The following is an 18197-nucleotide window of genomic DNA, read 5'->3' as shown; positions in this document are numbered from 1 at the left end:
ACGACGACGACGACGACGACGACGACGACGACAACAACAACAACAACAACAATAATAATAATAATAACAATAATAATAATAATAATAATAATAATAATAACAACAACAACAATACAAGAAAACCTTTAATGTATGTGCTGATGATTACCACTATCCGAGAAGACATGCATTAAATCATCTTCATAAATTGCAATTAATAGCATTAGAAGGACGCCACTACCCATGCCTAAAATTTGCAAGGTAAACTGTTCCAACGATTTATGAGCAGCTGAAATTTCCGGCATCTGGAAGTTAAAAGAGAAGTAAAGAATAAAAATTTATTAGAAAAATTTCTACACAGTTATCCGTTTGCTTCTTTTTTTTTTTTTTTTTTTTTTTGATATGCACCATAAAAGGATTTTAGGTATTTGCATTTTAACTCAGAAATAAGCTGCATCGTGCACTTGGGATCGATCTAAATATATTGGCCTGTCCGTCCGTCTATATATGTGGAACATTTTTTCCGCATCGGAAAAATTAATATTTCGACCTTAAAATTGCTAAAAAGATTGCAAGCTCTTGCACAGCGGTTAGTATAGAAGAAAGCGGACCAAATCGATCAAATACGCCTGTCTACACACACGCCTACAGTGCATCCATAAACTGAGAACGCTTTTGCTTTTAGGGATTTTCTCGACTCATTATTAGAAGAAATATAAACTAGAAAAGGTAAACCGATAAAGAAATGTCAACTTTTTTCGCTAGCAACATCTACAGACGAACCATGCTATAATATTTTAGAGCATTCAAAAATTTCATTTCTTTTTTCGTTGAGTTTTCAATACGAACGGTAGTTATAAAAGATTCGATCGTAGTCGAATGCAATTTTACTTGCTTTTTTTTTTTTTTTTTCTTTCTCTTTTTTCATTTTTCATTTTCTTACCATATCTACAAGCGCTATATATATAAATAAACCTGCTGCGGCAGCAAATATCCACTGTGCTGTTTCATGCGATTGCCCAAATACTATTCCAAAAATCATTCCAATAAAACTTAGAACACCAGTTAATAAATTGTAATAAACCGCTGACTTGACAGACATGCCCGCTTTCATAAGTATGGCGAAATCGCCCAGTTCGTGCGGCAACTCGTGACAAAAAACTGCTAACGATGTAGAAAATCCTCCTGCTATATTCTCAGCAAACGCTGCCCCTAAAAGTGATGAAAAGTAATGAAATGTATATAAATGATTTATGATTTTGTAAATTAATTGAAAATTTAATTCAACATACATACCTATGGCCATACCATCAGTGAAATTATGTAAACCATCACCCATAATAATCATCCAGACGACAGCACTCAATGACTTGGGAGGCGAATGTACGTGACCATGCTTGTGACTGTGCCCGTGATGGGTGGATTCATGCTCCCGCAATATCACTGTCACCGTGCCATTCATTAAAGGCAAACCTTTTCCATTCGCTGTTGTTGCAGCAGGTCCAGATTTAATTCCATCCCCTACAATGTTACCTTCCAAATCTGTAGTAATGCCACTATTGTGCGCTAAATGGGGCTGCTCAGTCTGTTGATGACGATCATGTTGTTGCTGATGATTATTATGATGATGTTGGTGATTGGCCTCCGCTATGGGAGCATAATTGTTCTGTGAAGTTGATAATAAAGATTGAGCCGCCGTCTCGCCGACTTCTCCGTCCAATTTACCATTACGTGTATGAACAGTGTTATCATTTAAATTGTGAGGCAAATGCATCCAGACATCGTTTTTTGTATCCATAGCTATTTCGTCGTAGCAATAAGGATATGAGCTATACTTGGATTTGCACATTTTATCGCCGGCTACCGAATTATTGAGAGAAGAGTCCGGATCGCGCATTACTTTAGCTCTCGATGGTTTCGTTGTCTCTTTCTTCTCTTTACTTTTACGCCACTCAGAGATCATTGTTAAACCGTGTTCCGTAATATAAAAGAACACGATGCCGCTCATACAAGTGAGACCCTTAAATATCATATTGCTCTCCGTTTGGCCAGCCAGAGACTTGAAAATATTCATTGATAATAATTTCCATGCAACATATTGCATAAGCGGCGCAATTTATTTCAACTTACATGAGGCAATAAATGTAAAAGCGCATCGCCAGTCATGGTGCCAACAGCCAACGACACCAAAAACTGTATAATATGCTTGTAAAAACGTGAATCCATAAATGGTATAATAGCAACACCGACCAAACCTAATATAGTACAAGCAAACACTGATACAAAAGCATATATCCACACTATCAGAGAAAAACGAAATCGCAAAATGAAAAATCCTATTATCAGCAAGATTTTTTTTTTTTTTTTGGTTATATAATATATGATCGAATTACCACATAGTATGTCATCCTTATGCTTTCTAAAGTGTTTAGCTTCCAATGAATCGATTTGCACCAAGATTTCTGCTTTTATACATCCTCGTTCTTCCGGATCTTGTGATGCTGTAATCAATTGATGCAGCAGAACCGGACATATATTCATAAGATCTTGTGGGCTTAAGGTATAATTTGAGTGAGTGAACGACTCCAGGGACGCAGTGGCACAGCCATGAGCACAACCATCTTCTGTCGAATTAACGCAAACAGAATGACCCTCACCGTTAAGGTGATGCTGCTGGTGATGATGCACGCAATCATAGCGTTCATGAGGTTTTATATAATGCACCAATTTTGAATCAACAATGCACTAAAGTTTCATAAAAACGTACACATGTATGTGGTCACAAAAAAATACTGCTTAATAGATCAATATTACTTGAGAATACATACGGTTTCGCTATTATATGAATTGCTTTTAAGCGGTATTAATTGATTTAAGCCCAGCCGTTTGAGAAGGTGTTGAAAATCTTCTGCCTGAATGACATCGTCGTCCTCGCGTCCATATTCTTTAAATATGCGTTCCAAGAAAGCCCTCGTGATTTTCGGCCGTTCATTTGAATTGTCTGCAGCCATTAAATCGTCGTGATCGGTATAACGTTTTCTGCGTCGCTTCGTATTATAACTTTTCGTTGTATCATATGGCAGCAGAGAATCGGTGGTGACTCGTTCATCTTCTCCTTTCACATGCGGCGGTGTTGCCTTACTTGCAATTGTAGTAGTATAAACTATAGCATTGCGTTGCGACTTATGCTTAAAATTGTCATCGTCAAGCGATGAGGAGGGGGTGGTAGAGGTAAGTAAACTTTCAACATGTTGTTGGCAGGGCAAATGTTCGGCACACAGTAAACATACCACGCACACAGCCATAATATGACGAGCCATAGTTCATGCTTTTCTTTTTTTTTCCTTTTTTTTTATTTATTTTTTTTATTTATTTTTTTTTTTTTTGATTTTGTGTTTTTCTTTAGAACGGTCCGCTTCTGTTGTCGATAACGGAAGTTAGACTATTTCTCCAGTTTCTGAAAATTAAATTCTGAAAATAATCACATTTTTTTGTTATTGTTGTTGTTGAACAAAACCTAAGGAAAACAAAAAAATATGCGCTGCGCACTTGAAATCTGTGAAATCTCAAAGCAATCGCCAATAAGAGCAGCAATTGAATTATCCATATACGGGAAAATATTAACTTTTAAAGCAAAGATTCATTCGCGGCAACGCCAAGTCTTGCGTGTAGGGGTTTTTGTATATTAGATGTTTTAAATACCCATAGCAATGAAAATGTCATTTGAGCTTATATATTATAGTGAGTGTATTGATCTGAATAGCGGGCATAATCAGGATAATGAATAGATCGGTCTATCTTGTCCATCTTGCTCTTCTCTTATTCTTTTTCTCTCTATTCCTTATTTTCGCTTACTCTCTTTCCCATCCACTCACTCACTTACTCACTCGATCTCTCTTCCCTCTGTCTGTCTGTCTGTCTCTCTCTCTCTCTCTCTCTCTCTCTCTCTTCCCGCTCTCTCACCCCTATCAGTCTCTTACTTTTATTTATTTATTTTTTTTTTTCTTCCTATATATCACATATAATTTGTAACATAATTAAATTAATAGTTCGCAACTGCCAACTTAATAGCAAATTATATTATAACATATGGTTTTATTAATATATTTTTAATAAGAGAACAGCCATCGGAAATTATATCAACGAATATATTGATCATACAATAAATAACAGAATATTGTCTAATATTCGTATTAAATTTCAGGTGTTCGCTTAATTAATTATTTTAACTGTTGCTTTATGTTCATTTTAAATAAAAGAAAAAAAGTTACATGACGTTTACATTATTTATTACAACAAAAAAATAAAAAAAATAAAAAATAAAAAAGAACTATATTTAAGATGAATGTTCCCTGCACTTGTCTTTTTTTTTCATTTTAAATGACTTGCCATTCAGGCGATGGCTTCGAAACGTGTAACGATGCCTTTTAAAAGTGATGGCCGAGTAGGTAGTCGCAGTTGTCTACTAAACGATGCTGAACGCCTTATATTGGAATGAAAATTTTATTTAATTGTTGACATCACTATCGGCTTTTACTTTCTTTCATAAAGTATATATAATAAGAATAAGGAAAATATACGTACATGCAATGAGTCCATTCAATGCGAAAATTGAAAAACAAATAATTCATTTGACGAACAAAAGGGAAGGCGGCTTTGTCTTTCATAAAATATCATTCATCTGCGTTCAGCTGCGTTGACAAACGGCAAGCAAGAAATTTGTGATAGAAAATGGTGGTCTTGGGGTACTTTTCCCCTCGGATGACAAACCCATGCCTTGAAGAGGTGTCCATAGACGTATCGAAACTCTCACCTCCACTTGATGATTTCTGATGTTCGTACTTGGCGAACGAAAAAGAGATTAAGGCTTGACTATCTATAATTCGGTGACAAGTGTTTCTTACTGAGAGTTTAGGGGTTTCCTTCATAAAAGATAACTTCTTTTCTTTCAGACTATTGCTATAGCGGAAATACAAATCAGCTGAAGCAGTACGAGTTAGGTTATAAAGTACGTTGATGTAATGGTAGTAGTCGAGCGCTTGGAGCAGACTATATCATCTGTATCCACCGACATGTATATGTCTTGAGGAGGGATAGTTTGGATTTGGCTAACCTGGATTGTATGGCAGATCCAAAGGCAAGTGACTTTAAGGTCCACAGGGGGTCAAGCATCCACTTTCTAAATATCTCTACGCAGAGAGAAGTCCTTAGGGATGGATTTTTTTAATAGGGCAGTGGTCTCGCTGCTAGATACGACCCTTAGGGGAGTATTGTGGTGACTGCGGTTTTCACCAGACTCTCCAGACTGGGTTTAAGTGGCCATACCCATTAAATAAATCTGGTACCGCTGCATTTAATATTGCGTTACATTCCCCGTGAGTTGATTATAGTTATTATCCGTTACACAAACGTCATCGTTTGCTCACAAATATTACTTCGGTACGATATTTACTTTTCAAGATAAATCGATTTCATACCCGACCACCTAAATTTCATTTCTATATAATTTCTTAAGCTTACAATTTTTCAATTTTAGCTTCTATTTGCAGCAGATTTTACTACATTACATTACGATTATAACCCATGGGGAGCGTGTTATCGAAACCTAGGACAACGCACGTAATTACATAACTACATTGCAATGCATTTCGATTTCCGTTCATAAATTTAAATTTGCTGCAATTTTATATTCACCAAAAAAAAAAAAAAAAAAAAAAAAAAAGATATAGTAATGCGAACAATTATCGAAGGACCATAGACCTGTAGAGTCTGTATAGCCTCCATCACTATCAATCGTTAAGTCTATCTAGGAAACATATTTAGTCTTTAAATCTTTTCGCGCTCGCATAAGGTAAAAATAAATTTTTTTTAACCCTCCGTCCCGAAGGATGAGAACTACCTTTTAATTATCATACTTCGCCAAGGTCCAATTCAGCGGATTTTCAAATTCAATTTGAGGGCATTAAAAAAACAAAAAAAAAAAACAAAAAAATTCATATATTGCAAGGAATTCGTAGCTGAAATTAGCAATCGGCAAAGATGACCCCGCTGACCAAGAACAGATATATATATATACATATATATATTGTGTGGACATTTTGTGAAACATTGAAAAAAATCCAACTTTTCGAAAATAGTTTGTCCGTAACGGGATGTTGCCACAGTTCTTTCTTACATCTAATCCTAAAATATGGTTTATCCTTTTGTTTCTTGCATTTCATACGAGGCACACGTATTCTTCGTCGACTACAATTCAATATTGATTTAACTATGTCCGTTACATCGGTCAGCTCGTTTAAGTTTGGTTACCAAGCTCGTTACTGCAATTTTGATATTCGCCAAAATAAAAATCGGAAAAATGAAACTCCGCTAATGATAGCAACTTAAGCTTAGACAAAACGCCATATTATGTCACATATATATATATATATAAAATGTTTTCATTAGGTAAGAAAATTTAACTTACTATGCCGCCGCATTCATCACGCCGCCCATGTAACGGTATAGTTGATAAAATAGCTCGTTATTATCCGCTAACCAGGCGCACATATAAAATAAGCCACAAAATATAATTTATCGAGAAAGGAGCTACTGACAACACGCCCTCGTTTAAGGTAGCAATGTGCATAACTTTCTTACTTAATATTGCTTAAATATTTCCGTTTTATTTTTCTCACAAAGCAATAAATAGCATTAGGAGGATTATTTAAACGGGCCGCATTACGCGCGCGATAACACTGAAATAAATATCAAATCAATTGCGAATATGGTTTTTGCACAATTCTTGTACAAGTGTCGCAACATACACACGGTGCACAGTAGTTAAGTTAGTGGCTTAATAAAAACAAACACTTGATGAGTAAGTAAGAAACTTGAAAAAAAAATAAAAAAAAAAAAAAAAAAAAAAAAAAAAAAAAAAAAAAACAAAACAAAAAACTATTATATAGTATATATATTGATAAAACTTCAACTTGTGACGATCAATACTCAAAATGTTAAAAGTTTGCAACATGAACACGCACATGCATGCTTAAAAACAGACTTTCTTTCTCTCAAACACGTTATCGGTATAACTGAGCTGGGAAAAATTTTGTTTACTCAGCTATTACGCAGGATTTCAATATAAAAAGGTACATGATACATGACGCACGCAAAAAATGCACACCAACGCCATCGGTCAGGCCGACTTAGCTGCTTAGCTGTCAGTCAATCTATTTTCTGGTGATACTTTCGAGGAAAAGATTTTCAAAATTTTAAAATTTTTTTTTGTTGCTTTCGTTTTTCACTTTTTACCACCTCTTATCTTTGCTTTCTTTTTTAGTTTTTTTTAGTTTATTTTAGTTTTTTTTTTTTTTTTTTTAATGCAAGCCATTAACATTCAGAAGTTTTTCAAGGCCAAGCATAGCCGTGAGAGCTTTGCTTGCTCTGCATATCATCATACATATAGATGTACATCTATGTGTACCGATATAATTTTCAATATCAATCTTTTGATGCCTTTTATGGCCAAAAGATTATAGACTATAGAAGCTTTTGATAGTAAGTAATATGTGATTAGGTTGTATGAGTTAAGCCTTAAATTTATATTAATTTAATAATTCATTTGATCGTGAAGAGTGAACCTACCTTTAGTACCGGTGAATTACGTTAACGACACTACACAGCCAGTGTGAAAATATTTTGTTGCCATGAGTACAAGAGTGTACAAAGTTTTTAAATATTACATGATATTGATAGGGCACAACAGTATTGGGTTGAGATGTTATATCTTCGATTTGGAATCGAAAGAAGAAATTTTAATAAATAGATATCTCCATGCATTAGCAACACTCGAATGTAAATGATTACAGAAGCCAGTAATGAATAAACTTTTTCAATTTTTGTTATCTCGCTTTCGTCTTAGAAAGTAAAAAAAAAAAAAAAAAAAAAAAAAAAAAAAAAAAAAAAGAGTTTCCAAAATTTAAATAATTATTCTTCGCTCGCTATATAAATTCGTTTCAATTTAGTTTAATTGAACAGATGAAAAAGAACTTAAAGAATTTAAAGTTTTATTGAGTAGAAAATCAAGCCGTTTCATTAATGTATCGTAATGGTTAATTTAATCAGTCAGTCGCCGGTATTTTTTTTTTTTTTTTTTTTTTTTTTTTTTTTTTTTAAATAAAAACGACGACATACTCAATTGAAATGTACTCGTTCGTCTCACTGATTGGCTAACTGATTAACTGACTGACTGACTGACTGACTGACTGACTGACTAACTGACTTAGTAATCAAGTGGGTTTGCCCTCCTTTCTTGGTATTGTTGATGTATTTAACGCTTTACTTAGCCACTCAGTCAATGTTTAGCCCACGTCTGACACAATCAATTCAACAGCCGATTTATTCATTGGCATGCTTAGCATATACACGCAGACAAAGAAATTTAATTTCTATTAACGTAACGTATCATATATATAAAGGTAAGAGTGGGGTAATAACTGTTTGTTTGTTTATTTATGCGCACGTAACACGTAACTATTTTATAATTCTCGCTCGTTTCCGATAATATAATATACATATAGTAAAAGTTGTTATTCGTAAAGCATTTGTTGTTAACTATAACATAACCTTACTGTACTTTGTAACGCACAAAACTGTGCACAATATTATTATAAATCTAAGCAAGGGAAAAATATTGCTGATCATAGCGCATTCAAAAAACATTGGCATAAAATTCCTATTAGACCGTTTCCATGAAATTTGACAAAGAGTCAAGTAAGTCAGTCTAGTAAAGAAGCTTCTAACAATCTTGTTCGGATCGAAGTGTGGGTAATATTTCTGTACATTTATATGCTTTTAAGTTAAAAAAAGAGGAAGTATACATATATATATATATATATTTGAATAATATTTTAAAAAAATGCAACACTGGCATCGTTCTCGGGAATTTTTTAATTTAAGCCTCTACCTAAGAAAAACGGAATAGTGAATGAACTTGACATTATAAAATACTCAAATGCAAGATTTCAGCTCAATTCCTTAAAAGCTATATGCTATTCAAAATGCTGACGAAATATTAGGGATACATTGTTAACTTACCCTACGTACATACTGAAAACATACAAAGAGAGTTAACGGATATCCCATCTCCTATACGGTACGAGATTTATGAATCGTCTAATAGCTTCATAATTTCCGACCTGTTCGTAGAGTTATTTGAAAAGTCATATAAGGATTGGGTAACTATCCCTACGAAAATAAACAATGAGATGTCCTCACTTCAGTCGTCCTAAGCGAAGAGGGGAAAGTCTTTAATGAAATCATTAATTTAAAGACTACTTGTTCTCCAGTTCCTGATGGTATTCATGCATGCTCAAGAATTACACCTTTTGCCTATACAACAAACGGCTTACATTGATGTTAGGTGTTTGCAAAAATTTTGATCGGTCTCTTCTACAAGCAAAAATGATAAAGAAATAGGAAATACCAATGTACATAACGGTTGAATTCGTAAGTTTCGAGCATCCTCGATATAAAATAAAATAAATTTCCATTTAACATTATTGATTTATTCATCGTACGTCGATGATGGTATTCATGAAACCGTCCAAATTGCATTTTCGACGTTCATCTGTTGCCGAAACCTATCAAACACGTTCCGAATGTTCAGTGATGATGATTCTGCTCCATCATATCCCAATTATCGGTTTTGCTTTCAATGGTCTAAGTGGTAATGATTTTGAGGTGAATGAGAAAAAAACGGCAAAAAAGAATCAAAAAAGTTGAATCGACCATGAGTTGCACGACTTACGTTGCCTTAAAATGTTCGGAGATTGCATAGTTATCAAATGACAATTCGCACATCACCTTTTCAGACTCGGCGCAAGAACAATTTTAATTATTATGCTCTTAATGGATTAGCTTTGAATAATTACGACTTAAACTTATCGACCGACTATCATTGCAAGGAAGACGTAAAATCTTCAGGGTTACCTTCGTCTCCAAAATAATCGAAGACTACGCGGATACGCCAGCTTCTAGCTAGATCTGAGGATTCATAACAGACGTACCAGAAACTATGACCCGATTAGGCTTTCCCAGTGCCGTCAATTTACGAGTTACATCAACTTTTACGTGCTCTATTCAACTTATATAATGATTCATATACTTGCTCTGATCAAAATTCGTATTCAATCCGAAAAATCAAGTGTACCCATTCCCGATCATAGGATCGATGCGCTTACATTTATTAGCAGCAGCTAGCAGGCAATATTTTATATTTCCCTTTCAATTTTCTCCGGATTGTTATCAGAGGCACACACGCACACACACATTATTCTCCTCTCATTTAAGCAGGGTTCTATACCCGTCACTGGAAGGAAAATGAGCGCGTATTCATTTTGTTTTTTTTTCGTAATGTGAGTAACGCTCAAAAAGAAGCTACAGAGACGCTATATGAAGCGTTTATATGCTTGATCAGTGTGAAATTCTGAATTAATTATGTCATGTCTTTTCGTCTATTTGGTGTTTGTTGTTGGCACTGTCCTGGTCGTAAAAATGAAGATACCGACTCCGAAATTGATAGAATAGATTGGAAATTCTTGCAAATAGATTACTATTGACAATGGGTCAAAATTGATCAGAGCTGAATTGCGGCATTGGGACGTAAATTGAACGCAGCTCCGTTTTTCTTAACAAAATTTTGTGAGTCTTTGCTCATTACTCAGAAATTATAGGAGGTAGAAGGCTAATAAGTTCCACAATTTCTTTACGTGCAAAAATAGAGAAAACCATCCACGCGCACTTAAAGTTACAAGTGAATGAATTTTGTTTTTTTCATTTTTTTGCTTTTTTATCGTAAGGCAAACAAGACTGAATGCTTAGAACTGTTTTGTATATTCCTCGAATGGTGGATCAAATCTTTCTTAATAATAGCAACGATATCGGTATCAAATAAAATAACTTGGAGAGTAGAATGCGAAAAGTATAGTGGTGGATAGGCGAGATGCGCCGAATATAACTTTCTTACTTGTTTCTTCTTCTTCCTTTGATATTAGTTGAATTTTGAAATGTACAAATTTGTATGTAATTAAATAAATAAATAATTTTTAAATTAACTTATTAACAATTAATGTTATTTTAAAGATTTGAAAAATTCGAATAAAAAACTTACGCGTTACAAGCTTTAGAATGAGTTATAAAACATGTTTTTTATTATAAAACATTTTTTATAAATTTTTACTAACAGCGTGCAATTCAAGGACCATAAAAATACCCTAATATTATCAAATATTCCACCTTATTATCTGTCCTCGAAGACTGTTTGTCAGAGACTACCGCTAATGCCGCATCTCTCAAAGACAAGATCGCACATTTTCTCCAGAACAAATCGACAAAACAATATATAATCCGACAACCGATATTATGATCAACTTGAAAGATCTCTGCTAAATTTTTAATTTTTTAGCAAAAGTATTCAAAATTTTGTAACCCTTCGCAGCTTTATGTCTACCCAGCGGCCGTCTTCTTGCAGTTACCCAAACGCATTTTTGTCTCGACACGCTTTTAAGTGAGGCTAAAAGCTTTCTAAATAAATTTCTTAGTGTATTAGAGAAATTAGAAACCTGGAGAAAAGAGATTACTCTGTACCTTTCCAGCAGGAATTCATTTGATGGACGCCCTTGTTTGGAGCGCTTGGGGAAGGGCATGAATTTTCGTTAGGTAATGCATTGTTTTTCCAGATGATTCAAGGCACCTAAGCATTTAGGGATTAAGGCAATAAAAAATATTTGTTTTCGAAAAATTTACTATCATATTACGCCAAAATTCACATATCATTTAATAAGTTAGGATTAAAGTCCAATCGCATACGATTAACATAACAATTTTTTTTTTATAAAACGAATGGAATTTTTTTCTTCCTTTAGCCAGTGCAATACATCAATTATACTCGTGCATATAGAAAGCATAAAAAATTTTATATGTTTATGTACGATTACATATAATATGTTGTAAGCAAGACTCTTCTTATTTTCTGCATTCGTTAAACGATCCGCAATTGCAAACATACATCAGAGACGCTGCAAAAATCTATTCACACTTAATCGTCAAATTGCGTGTCCATCGATCTATCATTTATTATTGGAAATTTCAGTGTCACAAATTTAGAGGTCACATGTTCTTAGTTGAGGGTCACAAAATAAATTTGCATTGAATTATATGAGCACGATCTGAAACCATACCGTTTACTATATCAAGAGTAGAGTACAAACAGCAATTGTGCAAACATATGCCAATATCAATAGCAAGCAAAAGCCAATAGTACGCTTCAAAGCATCAAATTTCTTTTGTGCATGATAAACCATGTTGTCAGCAAAAAGCAAGTTGCCCGCTCCAAACTGTTGCATTCTTTAGTGCCCTAAAAACGTTCGCTAAGGATTTTTATAAGAATGTAATCATTTTATAGCATTACTATATAAGTAATACAAAATTATACATATGTATATAAGTACGTAAGAGGGCTGCTGAAATAACCTTTTCATTCATTCCCATGCAGCAAAAGGCAATTTTAGTTTTACTATTTTACATTATGCAATCAATCAATTTTAATATTGCAGTAAATATATTCTGCACTATTTCATAGAACTCGTCGTTGTATTCTTGATTTTAACCCATCAAGAGAATCTTTATGTAATCGTGCAAATATCATAACTAAATCCGCCTGAGTAGCCGAAGGGGAGGAATCTCGACTAGCAAGTCAATGGTCGTGGGTTCGAATCTCAAGTGCGGTAGAGTTTTTAATAAAAAAGCCGATAGCCTTAGATGCATGCTAGTGCTTTTAAGAGTTTAGTCTTAGAATTTATTTCTCTGGCGAAATTAATAATAATAATAATAATAATCATAACTAAGAAAATAAATTTTACGATTTTTACATATAACAACAAAAAAGCTGCAATATATATGACATAATAATTATTTTGTTCGTTTTCGAAATAGGTTCGAATAGTTTACCTTTTCACTTGTTTAATAATTTATCATTAAATCTTTTCACTTCTATGATCACTTATGTAACAACACATTCCTAAGCAATATTGTTCCTAAGCGGTTATTTCAAAATTGTTAAAGTAACTGTTAGTTAGATTAAATATTTTACAGTTTTCCATCATTCAAAAACTCATTAGTTTACACCTTTGCCTTTATCGAAACAGGCTAAGATTTTTTGCAAAAATTAGCAAAACATTGCTATTTGTAAATATATATTTGCTTGAAAGGCAATATAATCAAGATTCATTCCAAATGGAATACAGATTTTGCACTTGTTCTAACGGTGAAAACAGTTATAGACTGACCGAGAATATAATTGATACGAATTCACGCTATTTATTTATGATGCCGAGATTGTATTGAAATTTTTTGAACGAATCACAAAGACGGAAATTAATTAATAATAAATTAGATAATAAAAATTGTAAGCCCGTAGTCTAAGAATTTTTTTTTTTTTTTTGTTTCTAGTAAACGTCTTTCTTTAAAGTACACACCAAAGTGATTTTCAAAATTATAAACTTGAGACATCGTACCTATGATTCGCCTTTTACCTGCACCTGTATTAAATTTTATGTTATAAATGCTGCGAGTTCATATTCGTTGCTGTTTACTTTGAGAATTTGAAACTTAAACATCTAAGCCCCTAATTAAAGCAAGTATAAATATTTTAATTTAAGCAGATATCAGCACATTCACGTTATTTTTTTTCCCGTTTAAAACGCCTTCACAGACATACGTATGGTACAATTTTGCCTAAATTCCCAATCATAAACTTATCCAATAAATCTTATCATATTTATCACCAAAAAATGCAAGCATACCTAGACTTATCACTTTACTTATAATTGCCAGGAATATAGAATGAATGTCGGACTGTCGGTCAGTTTTTATTTAATAGCGGAACGGGTACATTTTCAGTTTGTAGCGACAGGACGAGTTTGGAAATAAATATTATCTACTTGGGACGGCAGGTACAAGGCCGTTCAAGACGCGATAACTTACTATTCATAGCAAGTACTCATTCAAATCAGAATTTATAAAAATTCGGACGCTCAGACAAGCTTGGCACTCTTTACTTTTTGCCAATTAATACAGAAGTGAGATATTGCAACATTAAAAGCAAAAATTCCTCAAGTATATTCAAAAAATAATTCCATGCAAACAGCTCACAGCTTAGAAAATAAACAACTAACAATTATTTCTTTATTGTTTGAAGATAGTGAACAAAAGTTCACATCTCATCCAAGTATAAAAGTTTCATTTTTATATACAATCTTTCGCAATAACCCGCGAAAGGAAGTGTTTTTGATAATAAAAAATTCAAATGGGACCACAAATATCGTTCAAGACTAATTGCGTTCGATCTACAAGATTGAGCATTTTTAAACGTAAGTCAAACATTGACATCCAAAGTAAACATCAAATTATATATACATATGGCAGCTGCATGTAAGCATTTGTATCTTCGACTTGATTTAATTATAATTCAATACAACTTAAAGAAAACATACAATAAATTGAAAATAGCTGTAGAGTATCAGAAGCTACAAGTGATTTTTTAGGTATTAAAGCGAAAATGGAACTAATAATAACTGAAGAACGAAAAGAACTTTTTTCCAAGTTTCTTTGTAAATATTCGAAATCTCTTTGTAAATATGTTCTCATCGTCATCCAATAGAAATGGTATATATGAAAATATTTCTTATTAATTCTTCACATCTTTTGTAAATTATTAAATCTGGAATAAAAATATTAACTGTTTAAATTTATGTTTTAAGCGTTATCCGAGACCGATCATATTTTTTAAGTAGTGCAACCCTGACCGCACAGTTTCAAGTAGCCACGGAAGATACAGGAATTTGGCTATCAACCTTAAGTGCACAAAATAAATTTTCGGCGAAATTACTTTATACAATTCAGCACTTTAAGTGGAAGATTAAGCTAAAGCTATCTCAGTGTAGGCGTATAGAACTTATCATTTTTGTTGTATACTTTTTAAAGTTTGAATTCTTTTCTCAATTGACAAGATTATGAATTAATGCATAATAAGGAATCAGACTTCACAAATTATGTCTTTAGTAATTAAACGATTTATTAATAAATAATATTAATATATGGATTAAATAACTTGAAAAACTAAATATCTTTCGTGTATATTTTTAACGATTGAAAAATTAACTGTGCATGCATGGTCATTAATCTCGTATGCACATAATTTCGAGGTTGCCTTTTGCAAGTCTTAAATAAAGCGAGAAATATTTTGATAATTATGGAATTGCTTGCCGTATTTCGACATTGTTTGCAATTACGTACAACAACAAGAAGTTAAAAAGTGCAAAAATATATTTTAGATAATGAAGTCTTACCATTTATTTAATGCAAGAAGTAGGAAAATGGTAGCAAGAAAATTATATGGACATATATATACACAAATATACTCGAAAGAAATGAAAAATCTCCACTTTTTTTTTACACAATCCACTACCAACATTTATTATATTTGCACATACGACTAATCAGTTTTCTATACTTTTCCCCCGGCGTATATCAATAAATCCATATACATACATATATATATGCTTTTCTCACTATACATTTCACCATTTCAGCTCAAATTTCTTTCTTCAATGTCCATATAGGAATTTGTCATTTCAATCGATAAGTGTCCTACGCATTGTCGTGCATTATTAATGAAAGCGATTTTATCACGATATAAGCAATTATAATTTGATTGATTTTTTTAACGAACCAATTAGAAATATTTTAGCAATTTTATTCAACCAATTTATTTTACCGCACCAACGCACCACTTAGCAGAGTTGCCAAGTGCGATAATTTCTCTTTAATATATGATTATTACAATGAAATCTAACGTGGACGTTATGTTTGCAAAAAAAATTACGATATTACGATTCACAACTCGCAAACGATGAATAACATCTACGGTATATGTAGTTTTTCTTGTGAATTTTTTGTAAATTCATATAAAATAAATTACTAAAACCGCTTTATTGTGTAAATAGTTAATGTGAAATTTCAATTAATCAAGCATGCTTTCTTGGATAGGCTTATTTGACTTATATAAATTTGAGTCCAGACAATATTTTTTTTATTTTTTTCTTTATTACAATCTGTCGATAAACTATTCCTACAAATTTATTTACTTATTTAGTTCAAAGGAGATATCGTCTTAGCGCTTTCATGGCGTATAGCATTTATAAGTTCATAGTTGACCAAGAAAACAAATCTTAATCCAGCAATCTACGAAAATATACGGAAAAATATTCAATATTACTATATAAATAAGCTGCAACAATTGCACTTACTTCTACAACGCAATTGTTAGCTAGTCGCGTTTTGTTCCCTGTTAATAATGGAACTCCATCTATGAATAAGGGCCGTCTGCCTTCGTTGGCTATGAAGAAATCGCCGTTGCTGCGCAATTTAATAGTGCCTTGCCTTCGTGATATTTTAGTAGCGGGCCCTTCCAAAGATAAATCCACATCTACTATGCAGTCCTTGGCATCGCGACCAAACGATATTTCTTTTGAACGCATAAGATAGCGCACTAGTCGGCCTCTTAAAACTGCCAAAGTTTGTCCATCAAATTCTGGCGCGATACCTACTCCGGTAATTGAGTCCACTAGAACGTTCCAACGACTTAACTCATTCTCAAGCAAACGGATTTCTCGTTTATGTTGACGGTCAGACAACGCCAATTCAATTTCTAGTGCTTCGTCGCGTTGATCATTTAATTCTGCATCCAAAATTAAATCCTCAGCATCTGAGAAGCTTAACGGTTGATCACTGACATGAAGTGGTTTAACTATTTGGTCAGGCAAAAGCTGATATTGTTTCATCATCTGCCAATGATTTTGTAAAGATTTGGCCGTACGGGCGTTATAAAACACGGAGGCATTTTTGTCCAACAAATCTTGAAACTGTTCTAGTTTCGGATTATCCGTCTAAAAACGTTAATGTTGTATAATACGCATGGGTATGAAAGATCTCAGCAAAAAAAAAATGCTTACGCTTTTAATGGTTGTCAATATCTCCTCTTCATTAACGCTGAATAATGCTTTTCTTTGCACAGATTCTACAAGTTCTGGATGTAAATTGCGCATTGCAGCCACTGCAATTCTCGAAATAGCCGGCTCATATAGTAAGGAGAACCATCTTGCCTGCAATTCTGACAAAGTGAATTTGCACGAAAATTTTGTTCCGCGATGCACGATGCGTAAATCATTCGTTTGCAAAATTCCTATGATTAAAGCTAAATCATCAATGGGTTTCCAACGTCCCAAGTCTTTGGTTGGTACTTGGCTTGGCGGACGACCGGTCTTCTTAGTTTTTTTCTGATGGGAACGTGGCGGACGTCTTTTCTCTAAACTTGGAAATGTTGTAGACCTATCCGTGATAGCCGGAGCATGGGGTGAACTCATTGCCGAATTACCAACATTTCCAGTTGAGAGGCCTGGGTTTGTTGTTACTTTTTCCAAATTGGAAGGTGCATCTAGCGATCCAGTTATTGACGAATTGGTAGTGCTCGCTACTGGTTGTAGGACAGGCATGGGAGGGGGAGGTTGTATGGGTTGCACATATGTTTGAGACGTTGTGCGTGGGCGCCCTGCTCGTGATTGATCCCCACGCGATTGTTGAGGAGTAATACTATATTCAACTATTTCATCATCGAAACGTTTACGTTTTATGGAACGGGAAGAACTAATGCAAATAAAAAACACAAAATGTTTCCATGGATTTCGGTCTTCTTTTAGAAATTATACAATCACTTGCCTTCTACGTTTCTGGTCATTTTGCAACTCGATAGGCAAATTTTGTACAAGCGGTGCCGACTGTAAATCGTTTAATACTTCAGTGTTAGTAGGCGTCGCCATTACGACTTTTTGTAATTTAAATCTTTTTAGAGAAAATATAATTCTTACTATCTCACACTCTACACTTAGCTACGATTACTTTAAATAATTATCTAAACAACAAAATAATGATGACGTCGCTAATTCAGAGCTGTATTTATAACATGCAATACGTGGAAAATTGTGTAGTTATATACAATCTATTTTATAATATATAAGAAGAAGCATCACAAATTTTTCACATCAAATTTAAAGTGACGATTCTCTTAGTTTATAATTCTGTAATGATTTAACGAAAGCTCCCCATTTTTTCTCTCGAAT

At 33.6% G+C, this 18197-nt stretch overlaps 3 protein-coding genes across 4 annotated transcripts in view; all 3 read right to left on the bottom strand.

Moving 5' to 3' along the window:
• Positions 1-12959, bottom strand: part of LOC119645074 (protein ERGIC-53) — a 21779-nt gene extending 8820 nt beyond the window's left edge. The window contains exons 1-2 of the mRNA XM_038044939.1: positions 12955-12959; positions 2134-2140 (exon numbers count right to left, since the gene is read on the bottom strand). The gene's annotated coding sequence lies outside the window, so the exon portion shown is untranslated. The remainder of the gene's footprint in view (positions 1-2133; positions 2141-12954) is intronic.
• Positions 39-15408, bottom strand: LOC119645073 (zinc transporter foi). 2 transcript variants are annotated; one of them, XM_038044938.1, is made up of 7 exons: positions 15369-15408; positions 2808-3450; positions 2373-2724; positions 2110-2279; positions 1276-2038; positions 923-1191; positions 39-284 (listed from the first exon to the last, which is right to left on the bottom strand). In XM_038044938.1, exons 2-7 carry the CDS (start codon positions 3297-3299, stop codon positions 126-128), a joined length of 2205 nt encoding a protein of 734 aa, XP_037900866.1. In that variant the 5' UTR covers positions 3300-3450; positions 15369-15408; the 3' UTR covers positions 39-125. The 2 variants fall into 2 exon arrangements, with proteins under 2 accessions (XP_037900866.1, XP_037900865.1); XM_038044937.1 differs by lacking the exon at positions 15369-15408 and adding an exon at positions 6446-6790.
• Positions 15409-16097: 689 nt separating this feature from the next.
• Positions 16098-18027, bottom strand: LOC119631327 (microspherule protein 1). The gene is made up of 4 exons (XM_038023436.1): positions 17797-18027; positions 17034-17724; positions 16329-16967; positions 16098-16263 (listed from the first exon to the last, which is right to left on the bottom strand). Exons 1-4 carry the CDS (start codon positions 17895-17897, stop codon positions 16171-16173), a joined length of 1524 nt encoding a protein of 507 aa, XP_037879364.1. The 5' UTR covers positions 17898-18027; the 3' UTR covers positions 16098-16170.
• Positions 18028-18197: the final 170 nt, after the last annotated feature.

This window comes from Glossina fuscipes, unplaced genomic scaffold (assembly GCF_014805625.2).
Source record: "Glossina fuscipes isolate IAEA_lab_2018 unplaced genomic scaffold, Yale_Gfus_2 1, whole genome shotgun sequence".
Lineage (NCBI taxonomy): Eukaryota > Metazoa > Arthropoda > Insecta > Diptera > Glossinidae > Glossina > Glossina fuscipes.
The sequence above is the reverse complement of the archived record's forward strand: the minus strand, read 5'-3'. Positions and strand labels throughout refer to the sequence as shown.